At 41.0% G+C, this 19,118-nt stretch overlaps 1 protein-coding gene and 1 long non-coding RNA gene across 2 annotated transcripts in view; one reads left to right on the top strand and one right to left on the bottom strand.

The window, feature by feature from the left end:
- Positions 1-19,118, bottom strand: part of LOC111865291 — a 90,710-nt gene that overhangs the window by 32,899 nt on the left and 38,693 nt on the right. The gene's annotated exons all lie outside the window — the stretch shown is intronic.
- On the top strand, positions 371-13,776 carry LOC111865290. Its single transcript, XM_023853188.2, has 4 exons — positions 371-546; positions 1,726-1,758; positions 11,762-11,908; positions 12,591-13,776. Exons 1-4 carry the CDS (start codon positions 435-437, stop codon positions 12,659-12,661), a joined length of 363 nt encoding a protein of 120 aa, XP_023708956.1. The 5' UTR covers positions 371-434; the 3' UTR covers positions 12,662-13,776.

Below are 19,118 nucleotides of genomic sequence, written 5' to 3'. Positions count from 1 at the left end.
ATATGTAAATGCTCTAGCTGCCCCCCCCACTGGAAAAGATCTGGAAGCTCCCGTGGCCACGGACCTTGACCTGCACCTCACTTACGTGTCTGTCCTACGATTTACAGACCTTAAATTCTATCTTCTTGTAATTTGATGGCATCTAGTCTCAGCAATTGATACAGCGTTAATTAACCAGATAAACACGACAGACGCTCGCAGGCTCCATACTGTGAACATTTCAGCAAAATGTTTACGTTTAAGGAACAAGTAACTTGCCTGCGCGTTGCCAACTCAAGGGCTTTTCTATCCACTGTACTAACGCCTACTAGAGGGCGAGGCGCGTCTGTGATGGCGGCCAGGTTTGCATGTAAAGCGCAACAGGTAAATCCCCTACCTTGAATAGTAGGCGACTTTCAGACCTCAGTCTGACTTGGCTGCTCACTGCACACGCCATGAAAACTTGGTTACTTACTGCACACGCCATGAAAGCATGCACAGTGGTCATGATCATTTGTATCCTAATGATGTCGTCGGCACAACAAAACGTGACAACAGAAGACTCAAGTAAGTACTCACAGATGCGAGTGCGCTAACAATCAGCTTATGAAACGTACTGCACATTTACAGTAACACAGTAGGATTATGTTTAGGTAGGCCTATAGAATACATGTTTGCAAATGTTGATAAGCAGCTAAGAAATAATATTGACAGTTCTTTATTTTATTTAACAGCGATTTATCGGCTATATGGGTTATATAACGACAGTTGGAAGGGTAATTGCGAACGATGAATTAAAAATGATATAAAAGGAAGTAGTCATCGAGTATTTTGTTGAAGCGCCTGTGGGAAAGCTGAAGCGAGACATCCAACATATGTGTGTTATAACTGGACTAGGGATTTTGTGCAGCAATTGGCAGCACTGGTACTATTAAACTCATTACGTCACGTGACTACACAATCGATCTTATGTCAAGCAATCGATGGGTTTCTTTTTCAGTTGGAATGCTGTTTTATTGGTATAGTTTTTGCTTTTTTAAATTTTATTGGTAAAATTTTGGAACAGAGAATCATGATTAATTTATTTTGTGAAACTGGAGAAAAATAACAGTACAGGTGTGTGTAAAGGGACCATTGCGTGGAACGTATATATTTCGTGTTTTAAACGATTCGAAGACGCCACAAATGACGATATCTGACTGTCCAATCATGTCAAAAAACTGATTCAAATGTGAAGAAGGTGGCTGAAATGTTAAGAAATGATGGTCGATTGACCGACCATTTGGAAAACAGCAGACGAAAAGGAATACGAAGGGCCAAATTGTGAGACCGACCGACTTTGACAAAATATCTGTACATGAATAAAATCTCTTCCTGAATAGTACTAAAGAAAACTGTTTTGTAAAAGAACTCGTACATTGACAGAATACAGTAACAGATTCACACATATCTGACCGATCCAGTTTTTTTTTTTTGTTTATTTTTGTTTAAGAATTTCACTGTTCAATCCTAGAACCCCAATTTTTAGTTCTAGCCTGCTTTTCAGTGTTACCTTGCATATGTTATGAAATTACACAATATATTTAAAAATTAATATGTTACAAAGTTTTGTGCTCTATTTACGTAATAACAAAGTACTGATAATTCTTTTAGAAGTTTATTATTGTATAAATAAATTTCCTTGTTTTCCTCATAGAAAATTCAAATTTCTTTATAGTTTATCATACGGATGTCTGTCTCTTTCAGATATTATAACTCCAGAACAAATATCGGTGATGGGTAAGTGAAAATATTAGAATTAGGTTTACAGTACCATATGTAATCGTGATAAATTCTTCAGAAGATTTTAATTCTAACGTAATCTGGTGTTAATAATCTCTGGTTAGGGCTTAATATCTTCGTACTACGGAAGCTTAAATTCAAATGTTTTGTGTAGTTTAATCATTGTAAGGTGAACGGAGAAGTTCATGGAGGTAGGCCTAGGCCCACTGGGGCTGTAGTGCCAAGGAAAAAAAATCATTGTAACTACATCCAACAGAATCACTGAAACGCTGATAGCGATTTAGCTAGCCCCAAAAATTCTCCGTATTTTATTGAACCCGAAATTTCATTGCTGTCTTCATAAGACTCCGCCACTGAACCTATCCCTAGCCGCTTGAAACAAGTTCACATTCTCACACTCTTTAGTTCAAGATTAGTTTTAATATAATCTTACCATCTATGCCAGGCATGTCAAACTCAACTTGTACAGAGGGATACCTCAGCCCTATAAATAATAGTCCAGGGCCACACTTCACAATGGAAATATACATTAGATTTTGATACAAGAAAATTTAATTCTATTTATTATTTAGAAATAGTTTCAATATAATTACCTAAAGTCACATATCTTACAGTTTTAAAAAGCAAGAAAATGCCATTTTTGACAAGTATCAAACAGCTTTTCAATATGTAAAAATAGAGATTACACAAGAAATTATGTTAGAAATAGCAAAACATTCAATTTCCTGCTGCCTGCTAATTTATGTCTGCGTGAGACTTCTTGTCTTCTGGTCTGTTGGAAAATTGTCTTTACAAAAAATATTTCTACTAAAATTTTAATATTGATTTTAATATCAATTAGCTCTAAAAGTTGAGGGGCCGCACTTTGCGGCTATGGGGGCCGCATGTTTTACACGGCTAATCTATGCCTAGGTGACAAATTTAGCGAACAGAGTGTGTCGCTTGGTCGGCGCAACGGATCTCCACTGCCGTTAATTTAGGTTTTCTAAACCGGAGCCGTTATTTCCTTGAAATAACTCCTCAATTATCCTCACGAGGTTGAGTGGACCCCATTCCAGACCCACTACTTCTCAGGAAATCTGGTAGCGCCGTGAATCGAACCCGGTCCTCTGGATCTGTAGTCAGGAATTCTGACCACTAACTTCACCGACAAGAGGTGGTCGCTCGGTCGGTATAGTTTGATTGCGAACTAAAACCACTGAGTGTGTTTGTTCTACGCCTAGGTACCCCAAGTGTTCTCTTTCCAACATGTCTTCCAAGAAATTTTATGTGTAATTTTCTCATGTTTTCCAAGCGAAGTTCTTAAAGTACGTATATATACTTAGTGCTATATGCTACCTGTATTTAAAGCAAACCAATATTCTGATTGCCTGCCTTTACATATATCTGGTGCAAAATCCTTGTCTATCTATCGACGGATATTCAGGGGCTCCATAAAATTCCTTTCCTTACACCAATAGATTTATTGTATCACCATGAACTACTCGTCTTATACATAGCCCCCTCAACACAAATCCAAAATTTATGTCCCATTTCTGTAAGATCTGTTAAAATATCTCCTTTGTCTTCTATGCCTAAGACTTCCAAGTTGCTTCTTTGCATAAGATACTTCAGTAAAATCTCTATATGGGTTTACCTTCTCAAGTCAAATTTTCCAGCTCAGTAGGCAGTTCTTTGACACAAATTTAAAGATGTCATTCTGCTAACATATCGGACGTTCGCATGATTGCCTCCCGACGAGGGTGAAATAAGAAACATGGCGGTGTCTGCTCTTCACACATGTTTAATAAAGAACAAACTTGAATGATTTACGTTACTGAAATACAGGGAGGGTTCTTACTTTGTTGACCAGTTCCCCCGGTTCTGGGTTTCACGGCGATCGATGTGAATTGTGTGAACTCCAGTAGCAATTATTTTCCGTATTTCTTCATATCCCCGCAAGTGAAACCACGCTTCATCAGAAAAGAATGCCAACTGCGGTTCGATCTCACCTTCGATCTTAGACAGTAGAAACCAACTGCAAAAATGGACCCTGCTAGCTGGCTCGCACGGCTGCAAGGCGCGCGTGGATTATTATTGTTTTATACGCTCTAAGCTTCAGCAATTGTGTTGCCGTTCTTGCACTAGACATTGACACTCCAATCTCTTGAGCTAAACGCTTCAGTGATTTTCTAGGTATATGTTCAAGCCTGGCTCCTGTGTCACCTAACTTCTCCTCAGTAAGTACTCGACGCTCATGTCTTCGTTTCCTGTCTATTTGGAGTCCCGTTATTCTAAATTTATTCACTAAATTGTAAATCATTTGTCTGATGGGAACTCTTTCAGCACGAAATTTATGTCGAGATTTTCGCCGACACTGTCTAGCAGATCCGTACTTCACATGAGTAACATATATAAATATACTTTCCTCTCAAGTATACCGCAACATGACGTAATACATTGCTCACTAACTTTAACTGAGAACAATTGGCTATTGGAACTGATAACCGCTGCTTCATCCATCCATTCATTCGTTCATTCATTCATTCATTCATCCATCCATTGATTCATCAATTGTACTTCAGACCTCTGTTGAACCCTGGCCTCTCCTTCAGTTACATAATAATTTTTCACAGACGGTAGGACTCCTTGGACGAGTGATCATCCTGCCGCAAGGTCGTTACCTACACATAGGACAACAAAAACACATAATAAACGCAAACACAGATATCAATGCTTTTGAGTGGGATTCGATCCCACGATCCCAGCGATCGAGAGAGCGAAGACGGTTGATAACTGCAGCTTACTGCTGACAAATCATAAACTAACTCCCACGCATGAACCCCACTACACGTGGTTAAACATAATGCTGTCAAGTGGTCCACAAGTTAATTACTTCCCTTAATTTCACACGTTATTGGCCATCAGGTATGTTGATTCGCAGGCAAAATTCGCATGCGCCTGGCGACAAGCAGCGCACCGGTCGCCGTGGAGCGCAGAGCCGCGAAACGGTCAACAAAGTTAAAAAAACTCTCTGTACACGCAGGTAAGATTAAGATTCTGTTATTATTAATGTCTGATGAATGGAGACATTTTGAAGTGTAGTGCAAAGAGAGTTATAGGTAAGAGTGGGAGAACCTGTGTAAATACCAAACCAAATGTCGCATTCGAGTTGCTGGCACACCTGCTTTGGAGGGGGTCTCGGGATCGAATACAGGTTAAGTGACCAGTTATCCTAACTGAAGAGTTGGTTAGTCGCTGGCTTCCCACCGCGGCAGCCCGGGTTCGATCCCGGGTCTGGTCAAGTGGGATTTGTGGTGGACAAAGTGGATCTGGGGCGGATTTTCTCCGAGTACTTCGGCTTCCCCTGTCAACCTTCATTCCACCAAATTCTCCATCATCATAATCACCCGGGGCAGGCTACAATAGGCCAATCAGTGGCCGCTGTGCCGAGTGGACCCAGTTGGACTCAACCCCCACTAAGCGAATTAATTAACTGAGGAGTTCCGTAGTGTTCCTCGGCTCTTCCAGGCAAGACCTTAAATTAGGCAAGGACTGCTTCCCTTCACATCTTTTCCAATTCATTATCAAGTCCTCCATTCATTTCACAGTTTAGGCGTATATAAGTTACTGAATGCTCAGTAAAACAGAATAAATAAATAAATTATATTAAACAAATAAGGACACAAATATTCAGGTTAGAGGGCTCTAAATATGACCGAAGGACATAAATATACGTTTGCAGAGAAGTTCTTATCATTTATGATCCCATCCTCACGATAATCATCATAAGCACCGCCATTATTGGACTTAGCCGTAACATGCTTTGTCCACAAAACACAATTTCTGCATATTTACAGAGATCTTCTTCTGGTGACATGTTCTTCACAATGTTAACTTAGCTCCTTACTTCAGCATGGAATTTTGTAAAGCCTCCTATTAAAGGGCAAGTTGTAACGTAGTTGTTGAGGCACTATGCTACAAGCCGGAAGGTCGCGGTTTCGACTCCCAGCGAGGTGGACTTTTTTTTTAATTTACGTAATTCTTCCAGTCGCACCATGGCCCTATGGTTGACTCAGCCTCTAGCATAAATGAGTACCAGGAATCTTCCTGAGGGGCGGTAAAGGGCGGACGGCGCCTAAGGCTGACAACCTTACCGCCGTCTGTGTAATTTTCTAGAGAAAATGTGGGAGCCTCGAAGTCTCACAACCCTATGGGCCTTCGCAGTCTGTTACAGGGATAGCTTTACCCTTTCTTACCGCCTATCTTAATAAAAATATTATCAAGGAAAATACATAAAAGAACTCTGTGAATTATTTCCTTCTTCCCAGAAATGTTCCGACTCGACAGTGCTAAACAGTGGGCCCATGACCAGTAAGATGTTCCTCGGAAATTAATGGAAAATTAGAAGGTAGTGATCCTGCTTTTTATAATTCCATCCTGAATCATTCAATCGCCCTGACTCAAAATAGAACATCTGAATATTTTTTGATGGTGTGGTTGTTTTTAGCAACGGCTCTCCACTGCTATAATAAACAAGATATGACGGTCATAAATTTTATGGAGGATCTAGAAATAGTCGGCCGTGACCTTTTTGAGTATATTCTACTGGAAAGTTTCATCACATTGCAACTCAACACGGTACACATAAAATGAGCTGTATTGGAGAGCCTGGGCAGGCGCAGATCCACGAAAAACTAACTTAGAACAGTCGATAATGCAACCAAGATATAAGACTGGTACCTCTTATACAAAGTGTAAATAAATGTATGTTACAACGCTCTGTGTTAGATAAGTGGGTTCAATCTGATCATATTTTCTTACTACACCCATGTCCGGAAACGCTTCCTTTTGGCACTAAGGGCCACAAAAGTTTCCGAGACGATGCATAAGTTTGAGGGGATACTGTCCCTGTTTTACATTATAAAAGTTACTCAAAATGTTGGCTGCCGAATTCATTGCATGTTCTGCACCGCTTGGTAATGTTATCCCGAACTCTATGAAAGTTTCCCGGCATTTCCCGGAAGGTTCCAGCTGCTACTGCAATTCTTGCCACAAGATCATGTTGTGTCTCCACTGGAGACTCGTACACCAGGCTTTGCATGTACCCCCAGAGAAAGAAATCCAGTTGAGTCAAGTCAGGAGAGCGTTGGGGCCAGGATATTGGGCCTCCATGTCAAATCCATCTCTCTCCAAAAGTTCCATCCAAATACTCACAGACAACATTAGTGCAATGTGCCGGGGCACCATCTTGCTGGAACCACATTTCATGACGAACTTCCAAAGGCACCACTTCCAGCAGCTCGAGTAAGGTCTCTTGGAGAAATGTTAGGTAAGTGTCACCAATAGCCGCAGAGGTAAGAGGTAATGGCGTCCTTCTTCACATTTCAGAGGTCCTAGCGCGTAAACAAAGCGTTTGCGGACATGAGTGTATTAACAAAATATAATCAGATTGGACCCATTTATCTACCACAGAGCCTTGTAATATATATTTATTTACATCATGTATATAAGGTTACACCAGCCGGTTCTGTGAAAGTATTGTAACGTGTTTTGCCATTGAAGACCCCGTTAGGATTGTTAATTCAAATCAATTAATCCACTCTTGGCAATCAATCTAAGATCTCATAATTGCGAGTAGATGCCTTATACCAGAGTATTCAACTTTTTGTGTGAAATTTCTAGAAAGATCAATATTACCTGGCTTTATCTCCTTGACGTGAACTGTACGTAATTTTGTTTTCGAATATTCCTATGTAGTAAAAAGGCAAGCTTATTTACATGTTCTAAACTGCACACCTCTGATTGGCCCCTGCTGTATCATAGACAATCATAGCTGCTATAAAATTTTATGACATCTGCGTGGAAGTTAAATCAACTGCATTGAAACTAACCAGCAGATCACAACTGTTCTCCAAAAGACTGCCACAACAGAGGGAGTGAACTTGTTAGTATATATTCAGATATATTTCTTACACTCGAGAGATCATATTTTGGGAGCAGAAATCCAAGACAACTTCTCTGCTCTCACAATGTGTAAAAATAAGTTTAAACTCCTTATATTTGAGAAGTTACGTCCAGAAATTCCAATAGAACCGAATATTGAATGAAGACTTGAAATAGGCCAGCGATCCAAACCTCTAACATCAATTATTATGAGAACACATCGCACAATTAAACAACCGCGCATAATTTATTCTGAGACAAAGGAAAAAAGTCTTGTGGGTAGTTAGGATGACGGCGCCCTATCTCCCTATTATTGTATTCCCCTTTAGCCCCCTCTTTGGAAATTTCAAGAACAGCTAGACGACTGGGGGGAGCCAGGATAACGTAGTCGGTATAACGACTGGCTACAGGCTGGACGAATGAGAGGTTGGAGTTCGAATCCCGATAGGGTCAAGAATTCTCTCTTCCCCACAGCGTCCAGACAGGCTCTGGAGTCCACCCAGCCTCTTATCTAATGGGTACAGGCGGATCTTTCCCCGGGGTAAAGCGGCCGGGGAGAGAAGCTGACCGCTCACCTCCAACTAGTGCCGAGATCAAGAAAATGTGGATCCTTACATCCACTCTCCCATACGCCTTCATGGCGTAGTGCTTAATTATTTAAGCAAAGGGACAACTTTACCTAGACGACTAGTGGATAGTACAGTAGGGAAGTAGATGGGTGAGAAAAACGTTAACGGCTAGAGAGAGAAGTGGAGGGGATCGATCCGCGGGAGTACTGTCCGAGGCCTCAGTATAGTCCGTAGAAATGTACTCAACCTGGATCTGATGATGGAGACAGAGACCGTTTCCGAAACGTCCAACAGCAGCTCCACATTGACACGGCTGACGGTCCGATAAGACTTCACTGTATATTGTAACCGAAAAGCTTCAAATCATACAAGATGCTTCATTGTCCAGAAACAGAAAGCTTTATGAGACAGCGTGCGTGTTCTTAGGCATATCCGTCCATTGCAACACGTTTTGACGCACGAAAGAGCAGTGGATTTGCACTCCGGTGCAATAACCATATTCCTTCAAGGCATTCTACATTTCTATTTATAGGCGCCTCCGGTTGCTGTTTGTATCCTGCATATAGGCCTAGAAATCTGCTGTTACAAGTCTAGACACCCTGCACCCTGACTTCATTACATTCGTCATATCGAAGAAGAGGTGACATGCGATAGCGTAGTTAATTGAGTCACTATGCTACAAGCCGGAAGGTCGCGGGATCCTATCCCGATGACGTGGATTTTTTCAATTGACTTAATCCTTCCAGCCGCACTATGACCCTGGAGTCGACTCAGCCTCTAACATAAATGAGTACCAGGAATATTCCTTGGGGTAAAGGACGGCCGGTGCGTAAAGCTGACAACCTCACCGCCATCAGTGAGCCGACTGTCTAGAAAATGCGGGAGTCTCGGTATCTCGAACCCCTATGGGCCTCCATGGCCTGTTACTGAGATATCTTTACCTTTACCTTTACCTTTACCTTTAACTTTACCTATATCGAACAAGATATATATAGTCACGCGTTGGGTGTATAACGCGACAAATAACTTTACGCCGTATTGAATATAGCGAATTTATTCCACTCGCTCTTACAATCTCACAATTTACAATCTCACAATTTACAATCTCACAATTTACAATCTCACAATTTACAATCTCACAATTACTACTGTAATCTGCAGTATCACAATTTATTACATCAAATCTTCTAACCACGTGTTCGGTTCTTCTTCCCGCGACTGCCGCTATATTCCAACTGTCTTCGGCAGCTGCTGCATTTTAACTGACTCCTTCAAGTCAAAGTAAAAGTCATTTGCAACTGACCGTCAGTCAGTCAGTCTGTCTGTCTGTCTGTCTGTCTTGGTGTCGAGCCCCAGCTGCGGCTCATGACCGGATGTTTAGGCAGTGTAGTTCTCTTATAAACCGTCAGCCAGACAACGGAAAGCGCCTCGCTTCCCTGTTGCCTAGTCGCCTTGTTTACAGGTGTTGTTGGGCAACGGTGTCGAGGGTTGTTTATTACTGCATAGCAACCGCGGTTTCCCCACGCTACGTCACCACGGGGGGGGGGGGGGGGGTGTTGACTGGCCTGTTACCGTAGTAGCAACAGCGCTCCGATGTTGTTACGTCACCGCTGGCGCGGGAGGTAATGTCCTCCATAGCGCAATACGTCACAATATTTTAAGTAATTTGTTAGCCCTGAGTTTATGCACGACAAGAAAACGTATAAAGTTCGACTTGATCTCTAAGCATATGCAAAATTGAGGTTATATTGAACCGACCTGAACCGTAACTAAATTCACCCGAAACATTTTAGTGTAGATAAACAATAAAAATTTCAACCCGTCCACTAGTTTCAAAGACAAAACATACCGAAGATGGGCACAGTTCCTGTGTGCACTGAGTGTAAAAACCGCACGTGGCAATTACATAACAGGAAACTTGTGCTTTGAATGGAATCAATAATAAAATTTCAGTGATACTGAACACAAAGGAAACATATAGACCAATGACGCGTAATGGCATTCTGCCCGAAGTTGGCTACTGCTTTGCCCTCTGATGTCGTTACTCTGGCTGAATGTCGTCACAAAAATCTTAAAAGATAACCGAGATTAGATTCCATTCAAGTACAGATGTACTAGTAGTAACATTATGGTATGTTTAAATATATGGTTTTATAGCAATTATTTAATTTATGAAATAAACTTCATTGAAAATTCAATCGATATTTCCTTGAGCGGAAGTACACAATGCAATACTCAGGCGGTAACACTGAGCTGCAGAGCCTTCGGATTTTTTTAACAATTCTTTGTATAAGTGGACCGCCTCAATTGTCTAGTGATCACAGTTCCTGGATAAAGCTCCAGAGGTCCAGGTTCAATTCCCGGCGTTACGAAATTTCCTGAGAGGTAGTGGGTCTGGAACGGGGTCCATTCAGTCTCGTGAGGATAATTGAGGAGTTCTTTCAAGGAAATAGCGGCTCCGGTCTAGAGACCCGAAATTAACGGCCGTGGGAATTCGTTGCGCTGACCACGCGACACCCTCTATCCGCAGAAGTTGGCACTAACTTCGCCAACAAACGGCGGTCGCTTGGTCGGTATAGTTCGCTTACAGACTAGAACCACGGAGTTTTGTTTTGTTTGTTTTCTTTGTATAAGCGGGTTAGAATAAGCGAGGTGTGTGCCAGTTTTGAATTTCTATGGCTCCGTTTGCCGCTTGTTTATATGGTATATACTTCCACCCTGAAGACGGAGGCAGAAGGTTTTTCTGAAAGATTATACAGTTCTACCAAACTACACGGCTTCACATTCCAGAATACCACATTCTTCAAATGAGTATTAGACCTATATTTCTCTCTCCTCTCGCTCCCACTTTGGGGCATTGGGCTGATTTCTCAGTTTCTTGATAATTTTAGAGACGGTAGGACTCCACGGGTGAACAGCTCGTCGCAAGGCCTCTAACTAAACGAGGAGCAACACAAACATGGTAAAACGCGCACGCGTGCACACACACACCAAACATTCATGCCCTGAGTGGGATTCGAACCCACGATCCCGGCTTCGGAGCGAACGAAGACAGTTCATGCATTAGACCGCTCGGCTACCGTGGCCGGCAGGCCTACTAGCGTGACTGTGACGTCATGTAATTACAGAGCATCGGCAGGACACGTGGTGTTCCTGTCTGCATCCGGTGTTTTGTCATGAAAAGGCAAGATGTTCGGCAACTACAGCACGCCACGTTACTGTGGATTATGACTTCATCTCACGCTAAGTTTTTACAGTTCTTTCTCGAAATCGAGTGATTATAGTTTTTAAGTTTTAATCGTTTTTCATTTTCGTTTCGATTCATTGGAGGCAGACGTGATCCATCTTGGTTTTGAGAGAATATAGCCCGAAGCGCAGAATTTTCATGAATGAAGTGAATTTTCCATGAAATTTGAATTCCGTCGTAGATAAGTTTTGTTGCTTTTTACGAAAATACTTCCTTCCCTCCAGATGACATGCAGATAAGCTGCCTTATTGTGTTCCAGATGCTAAAAAAGTAGGTGACTCGTGCACGAGGGATGATCAGTGCACCAAAAACCTGGGAAGGTACTCTGAGTGCAAGACGGGTACATGCATCTGTAAGAATGGATCTCGCAAGAGCAGCGACACTTCTAAGTGCGAGAAGGAAAGAAGTAAGTTGCTCAACTACAAAAACCTACACAGAAACAAAAATATTTGTTTCATTGCCCTTCTGTCTATAGGTAAAATTCTCCATGTGCTTAACTAATTAAGCACTATAAATTGAAGGCGTATGGGGAAGTGGGTGTATAGACTCACATGTTGTTGACCTCGGCACTGTTTGGAGGTGAGTTGTGAGCTTCACGCTCCGGCAGCTTTGCCCCCGGTACCTACTCTATACGAGGTTGGGTAGATCCCAGAGCCAGTCTGGACGACGTGGAGAAGAGAAAAATTTTGACACTACAGGTACTCGAACTCCGATCTTTTGGTCGTCCAGCTCGTAGATAGTCGCTATCCCGACTCACCGTCCTCTTGTTTATATCTTTGGATAGTTACACGCTTATGTACGTAATTATTACATTATATTACTACAGTCGCAACATCTTAGTGGGGTCATGTATGTTGAACAGTGGCAGACACACACACACCATGGAATTCTGCTTCTCAGATTCGATAATTCTGAAAGTTAGCAGAACTTTCAATGTGACGTAAAGCTTCTTCTGGGCTAAGTATTCGTCACAGAAAATCGTTATCTTCATCAGTTCACATATTCAACTCTTTTCGGATGTTCAGTGTCTTCGATTTCATGACTCAGTTGAACTTTACATGTAAATAATCTAACGGTTCTGCTTACAGGTTTTGCTGTCCGCCATCTTGCCTCCATGACATGGGTTGCTCTAATGGCCGTGCTGAATACCGCGCTCTAATCAGTTCAACTGGAGCCACGCGATAACCAAATGATTTCTGGAGTACGATGCAGTGTCAAAATACTTGTACCTTTGGTAGCATTAGGCACAGACTCTCTCATCAAGTTTCTTTATCATTCAAAGGGTAAAAGAGAAAATTTAACGCTTGGTACCATCTTGAATTCGAATGTATCGTTTCTATTTTGAATACCAAACTCCAATCGTTTCTTATAATCGATTATCAGTTTTCTCGATTCATATTAGAATTACAGAAATACATTCTCTGTATCTCTATAGCAGTATATACCCTAAGAACATTGCGTAACAACTACACTGGACATTTATTGAGAGTTATGTAACATGTAAGCCCTGTAGGAAATATTAAGTAAACTTTATGAGGAATAATATTAGAGATAAGTCTGAATCGGCACAACAAAATATCTACGAGTAACTTCACTCAGCTTCAGTCATAAAACAGTATTAGTATCACTGTTATTTGTTATATTATTTTTATGAAAATTTCTAATCAGACATATACAAGCATAAGCAGAATTTATCAGTAAGCTCCATGAATTATAAACCTGGGTGAAACTGTGGAATAATTTATTTATACTAAAAATTTAATAAATATTGTAAACCTCTCTGCTCTTTGTCTTACTGCTGCAGTAAATATCGTGTATAAGCACTACAATATTATTTACTACGCTCTTTGTATGCAAGCACAACAACACATCTCAGTTCTCTTGTAGCAAATCTGAGGGGTCCATGAGTAGCCTGGAATCTTCTTAAGAAATTCTTAAAATTTAATTTACCACGAAGACAAGTACCTGAAAATTCCACGACTTTCTTAAATACTGCGAGTTTCCTAAGACTCGACATACTTTAAACACGACTATAATAAAATGGAATAGAATTTTTCAGTAATATATTAATTTCTTTATTAATTTGTGCATCTGTAATAATTTTTTCATTAATTTGTTCACGATGTTTATACATTCTTTAACGGGGATATTTACGTCAAGATCTTTCATGTCCACTCTTAAAGTGCGTCCACATTACACGTGCTCCTGCTCGTGCTCGTGCTGGCGTGACTCGTTATGCTCGCGCGTAATGTGGACGATATGATAAATCACTAGACAAGCAAATTTTAACTTTTTAATTTAAAAACTATAGCCAATAAATTAAAATACGACTACAGCCTATACACACTACGAGTAAATATACGGATCCTCGCGCGCCGAAGCCTGGCGAGCAACTGCAGTAGTGTGGACGAATAAGATTTACGAGCACAAGTAAAAACTTGACGAGTCTCCCGACGAGCACAAGCCTGGCGAACACAAGGCTGGCGAGCACGAGCACCAGCACGAGTAATGTGGACGGGCCTTCAAAGTTTTATATTCAGGGTATTTTCTATGTACTTGATGTTCTGTGATAATTTTATTGAGTTGCTGACTTTGCATTTATTTTTATTGTTGTAAGGTCTTCTATTTTCCTACCAAAAATTTCGCTAATTTGTAGGACGGAGCATAAGAGTTATTTATTACAGAGTTTAATGTAACAAAAAATAATGTAACCTTCAGTTACGACGTACAGATCAACGATTGAGTACACACAAATTTCAATTAGAGACAGAATTGTAAAGAAACGCAATGTCTGCGAAGAGCAATAAAACGAGGCATGCCTGTAATCTTAATATTGCTTGAACGCCTATACCAATCTTCATGAAACAAGTTTGTATAGATCATGACACCTCAGGCCTTCTCAATGGCGTTTATCAGAAATGCCTCTCATCAGTAACACCAATACTACAGCCCGACAAATTATTGAGGAAAAATTCTGAATATTACTCGAATGTTCCAACAGATCGTCTTGAGTTTTTGGTATGTATGTCTTGACACCTGAGACAATATCAACAGCGTAATCAAGAAATACCCGTATTTAGTATTGCCAACACTACAACCTCTCAAAATCTGGAGACTCCTAAACAGATCTGAGTAATTCTAAGTTTCATATTATATTGTCCTCCAGAATACGTCAAAATGATTTACTTTTACACTTCATTGGCTAGCATTATGTTAATTTTAACATCATAAATATTTTATGTAAAGATCTAGTATTTTAAATAGTCACATAAATTTCAGTTAATTTATGTGAAGTTTCCTCTTGCAACTGGCTGCTGCTGAAGTTTCCATGTATGGCCGAAACAAGTCGGTCGTTACGAGGCTGTATTAAGTAAAAGAACTATACATGCACTAGACAGTGTTCGTTCTATTTGATTCACTACAACACCTATCGGCATAATGTTCTGTATTACATCGTATTGCTTTCTTCTTGCTCACATGTGTTCCGGCTTGAATACACAACATAAACTTACTCCTTCCATTTTGTTACGTAAGATCCGAACTACTGTTTCCCCTAAGTTGCTCCTCTGCTGTTCGTAACGTTTCTTCAACAAATTCATTTCGCCCCCGGATACTATTCTCCTTTCTCCTCCCATCCTCTTGCAGATTATCTTCTACGTGTGTAGGGTTCTCCATAATTATGGACAATTATAATGGAATTGTAATTCTTTGTTCTGTCTCTACATGAAAATTGTCTCTATAAACGTCCAATTCATAGGTTTTTCTAGCAACCGTTTGTTTGTTCTTCCTTTGTTCCTAGCGTCTATCAAGTATGGAATTAATTCTCTTCTAATTTTTCTTGCTTGCATGTTATCGTGTGCTATCCTTACGTTCTTTTCCTCTAATAATATACTTCCTTGCATTATTTATAATTTCTTCGAGTATGAGGCAGATCTCACCAATATCTATCGACAGCCTCATTTCCTTCCACGTCTGCTCATCCTGTCTGTCCTCGTGAAATCTACGATTATTTCAGTGTCTCAAAATACGATTCATGGACGTATTTGTCTAATCCAAAAATTGTCAAATTCTTTCTGTGCCAATAATCAACAAAATGTGACTCTTTTTTCCAGTCCCTTCTGTTCCACCTCCCATTTGTTAATCCTTTATTGTTACGCCTCCATTTTTTTATGTTTTTTCTCATTTGTTCTATTCTGATCTCAAATTCGTTCATGCTATTTTGCAGTACCTCCGAAAAAAAATAATTTTCCGGCAATTTTCTCATCGTTTTGCATTCTTCGTATCGTGTCTGTGGGTGTCCATCACTGTTTCAGTTTTCTCCTCAGTTTGTTTCGAGATTCATTTCAATATCGATAACCAACGGCATTTCAATCATGAGCCAGAAAAAGCAACTATCCTTCTAACCATGCACATTCCACGCTGCTTTTCGCATCTGTCCTTCACTCCTTGCTTCCCGTACGTGTCCAGCTCTGGTTCTGTACACCCGCAGATCTGCCTCGCTTCTAGACCTCTCGCATATGCGTCTGCACTGTATGACGCCATACTTAAAGCTGCTGCAGCACCGTTGTTCCATTCCCGGCAGGGTTGAAATTCTTTCGTCTCCATAGTGTTCAGACCGGTTCTTGGGCATTCCCAGCCTTCTACCCAATGGACAGTAGGGGTTCTTTTCCCGGGGGTAAAGCGGCAGAGACAAGAACCTGACCATTCAACCCCATCTAATTCCAAGGTAAAGAATTGTGGAGCTATACCTTCACTCCCCCACAAGCCTTCATGGCGTAGTTCTTAATTAACTAAGCACGGGGACAATTTTACCTTGCCGTTTATACGACTTCCTTACAAAGCCCTTCGATGGATGATTGCCTGTCCAGCCTCGCGGTTCTCTCCGTATAAATAATTGTTAAATTAAAAAAAAATACTTACTCCAGTGGAGATCACTGCGTTAGTTTCTAAGGCAGAGTGGACTCTAAAACGCCATGAACTGGAACATAATTATCAGAAATAACTCTAATCGAGAAAACTGGTTTAATGACCACATATAGGCTGGTAACTGGGAGCTACCTAAATGTTATGAAAGAAGTCTCAGCTGGTGGAAGAGGAAAGCTTTTTTTTATTGCTAGTGGGGTGGGACTAAGTCCCTTGTACTGCGGCCAATTCTGGCCTACTGTACCAGCCCCAGATGATAGGTGAGGGTGATTGTGGAGCAACTTGGTGAAATGAAGATTGGCAGGCGAAACCGAAGTACTCGGAGAAAACCTGCCGCAGCGCCACTTTGTCCACCACAAATCCCACTTGAACAGACCCGGCATCGAACCCGGGCCGCCGCGGTGGGAAGCCAGCGACTAACCGCTTGAGCTATGGCGCGGCCCTTTTTGTTCTCGAGTTATTCTATTTAGAGATATAATTTTGCAGTATTGCTGAAACCCATAGTAACCATAGTTTGAAGTCTGCCTAGCCAAAAGAATCCTTTCTGAGATCCTGCACATCGGTCCGTTACCCAGCAGTGACCTTGTGATATAAGATTCTTGGGAGCGACCAGATGCTAGCCGAACCAGTCTTAGCGATCCCGCTGAGGATGCCAGGACTGAGACGAAGGTCACGTGTTCTGCAAAACTTATCTTTATTGACAAACATACGTCTACCCTATAGGGTAGAGTGGTGATGCATATAGTATTTGTGTCTGATAATGAAGTACGCCTGCTGATATCTTCCTCTCTACTTCATAAATGTTGAACCGTGGGGCCTTGAACTCAGCATGTTCAACTCTGTGTTTGATACTTAATATAGATTTCCACATTGAAGCCTTTAATGCCCAGTGGCTACTATATGTACCACAAGATTCAATTCAACAAAACTCTGCATTATGCCCATATTGTATTTGTATATTTTGTTCGGTTCTCGCAATAAACATCCACTGCTAAGCTATACAGTATTAACCGGCTGGTCTTTGTAGCGAGAAGCAACATATCGTATTTCCTGTGAGGTACGAACTGGATTCAAATATGTTATTTAGGATAAATATAGTCTATAGAGGATTAACAGAAAAAGGAGACAGCCGAGGGCCAATCTGGGAGCCTGTCCCGAAAAGGAATGAAGAGGAGTAGTTTATCTTAACTTTCTTTTCAGGTTTCAAGGTACAAGTGCAATTGATTTTTGACCCCTCCTGGCAGGTTTTGCTCAGCATCAAATCACAGACTCTTTCCCCAAAATACCTCCCCATCATGACGAGAGATAATACACGTACTTAAAGTAAACTGATGATGTTAATGACAATGGCGGCGCCATGGAGAGGACACCAGACGCTACAAGCTTAGGAGGGATTGTATAGAATGATAATTAGATCGTCAAGGGACGGCAACACGCCTCAGGTGCAACTCTCATTACCGTGAGAACAAAAAGTGGACCTGTCATAGCCACAGTTACACAATTTTAAGGGAGGGAAGTAGTTACACTATGTGCATGATTTCGCTGTGTCACGGTTCTTTGGTTCCATTAAGAAGATGCGTGTATGTGAGAGAGACTTCTGACAAACAATCATAGTTATCTCTCACACTTTATCTTCAAGTGTAATCCACTTAAACCACTCGAAACCTGATATATAATTCCACCGTATGTTTCTCACCAGAATGACACAGCAGAAGACTTATTATATTTCAAATCGAAGTTATCGAAGGAAAGATAGAGGGGCGGATAGAAGTGACAAGAAGACGAGGAAGAAGACGTAAGAAGATGCTGGATGACCTTGGGGACAGAAGAGGATACTGGCATTTGAAGAAGAAAGCTCTAGATCGCATTAAGTGGAGGAACTGTTTTGGAAGAGACTGTGGACCTGTCGTCTTGACAGATTACTGATGATGATGATGATGCATTGCACTTGTTGGTTACAATCACAATTAGTACATATATTTGTTTAAATTAGGTTTGAGAGTTTTGAAGAAAACCCCAGGTCACCAAATCATTCAGTTCTTATGTATATAGACCAGTGCTAGCGGATTTAGAAAGCAGCCCGTGGAGTACTTTCGGAGAGCTGGTAAACATTTGAACTGCAGATAAGTTCATCATCGCACCCTCCTACCTCACCCTTGCAGTAAAACACCGAAATACCAAGCTCATAGATTTGTATCAGTTTCTTTTTTAGTATACACCAGCAACCGTCCACTTAATTTCCTTTAATTTCATCACAAATTTACGTTGCAGGCCATAGGCCTGGACTGGTTAAGGAATTGTGATAATACTTTGGAAGAACTAATTAAAATTCCACTTTGTCAGTTCCAAGAAATTTAATTTTGCTAATATTTTTCTAAGTTTATAGGCTAGGAGTCTGCTCCCTGTTTTGTGTTTTAGGGGGTCTCAGCCCACTTTGCCTTATATTCCATCCCCACTGAAATCAAAGCTCTCTGTGACTAACAAAATCCTACTATACAAAGCTATATTGAAACCTATTTGGTCCAGTGGTCTTCAAATCCGGGGATGTGCAAAGCCACTGACAATCAATCTCATCCAGAGATTTCAATCAAAAACACTAAGGTCAATTGCAGACGCGCCATGGTATGTGAGCAAACTTACACTCCATAACGACCTAAAGATACCCTTCGTCAAAATTGAAATACTAAGAATGG

This window comes from Cryptotermes secundus, unplaced genomic scaffold (genome assembly GCF_002891405.2).
Source record: "Cryptotermes secundus unplaced genomic scaffold, Csec_1.0 scaffold2295, whole genome shotgun sequence".
NCBI lineage: Eukaryota > Metazoa > Arthropoda > Insecta > Blattodea > Kalotermitidae > Cryptotermes > Cryptotermes secundus.
Note: the sequence above shows the minus strand (reverse complement) of the source record. Positions and strands in the feature narration are given on the sequence as shown.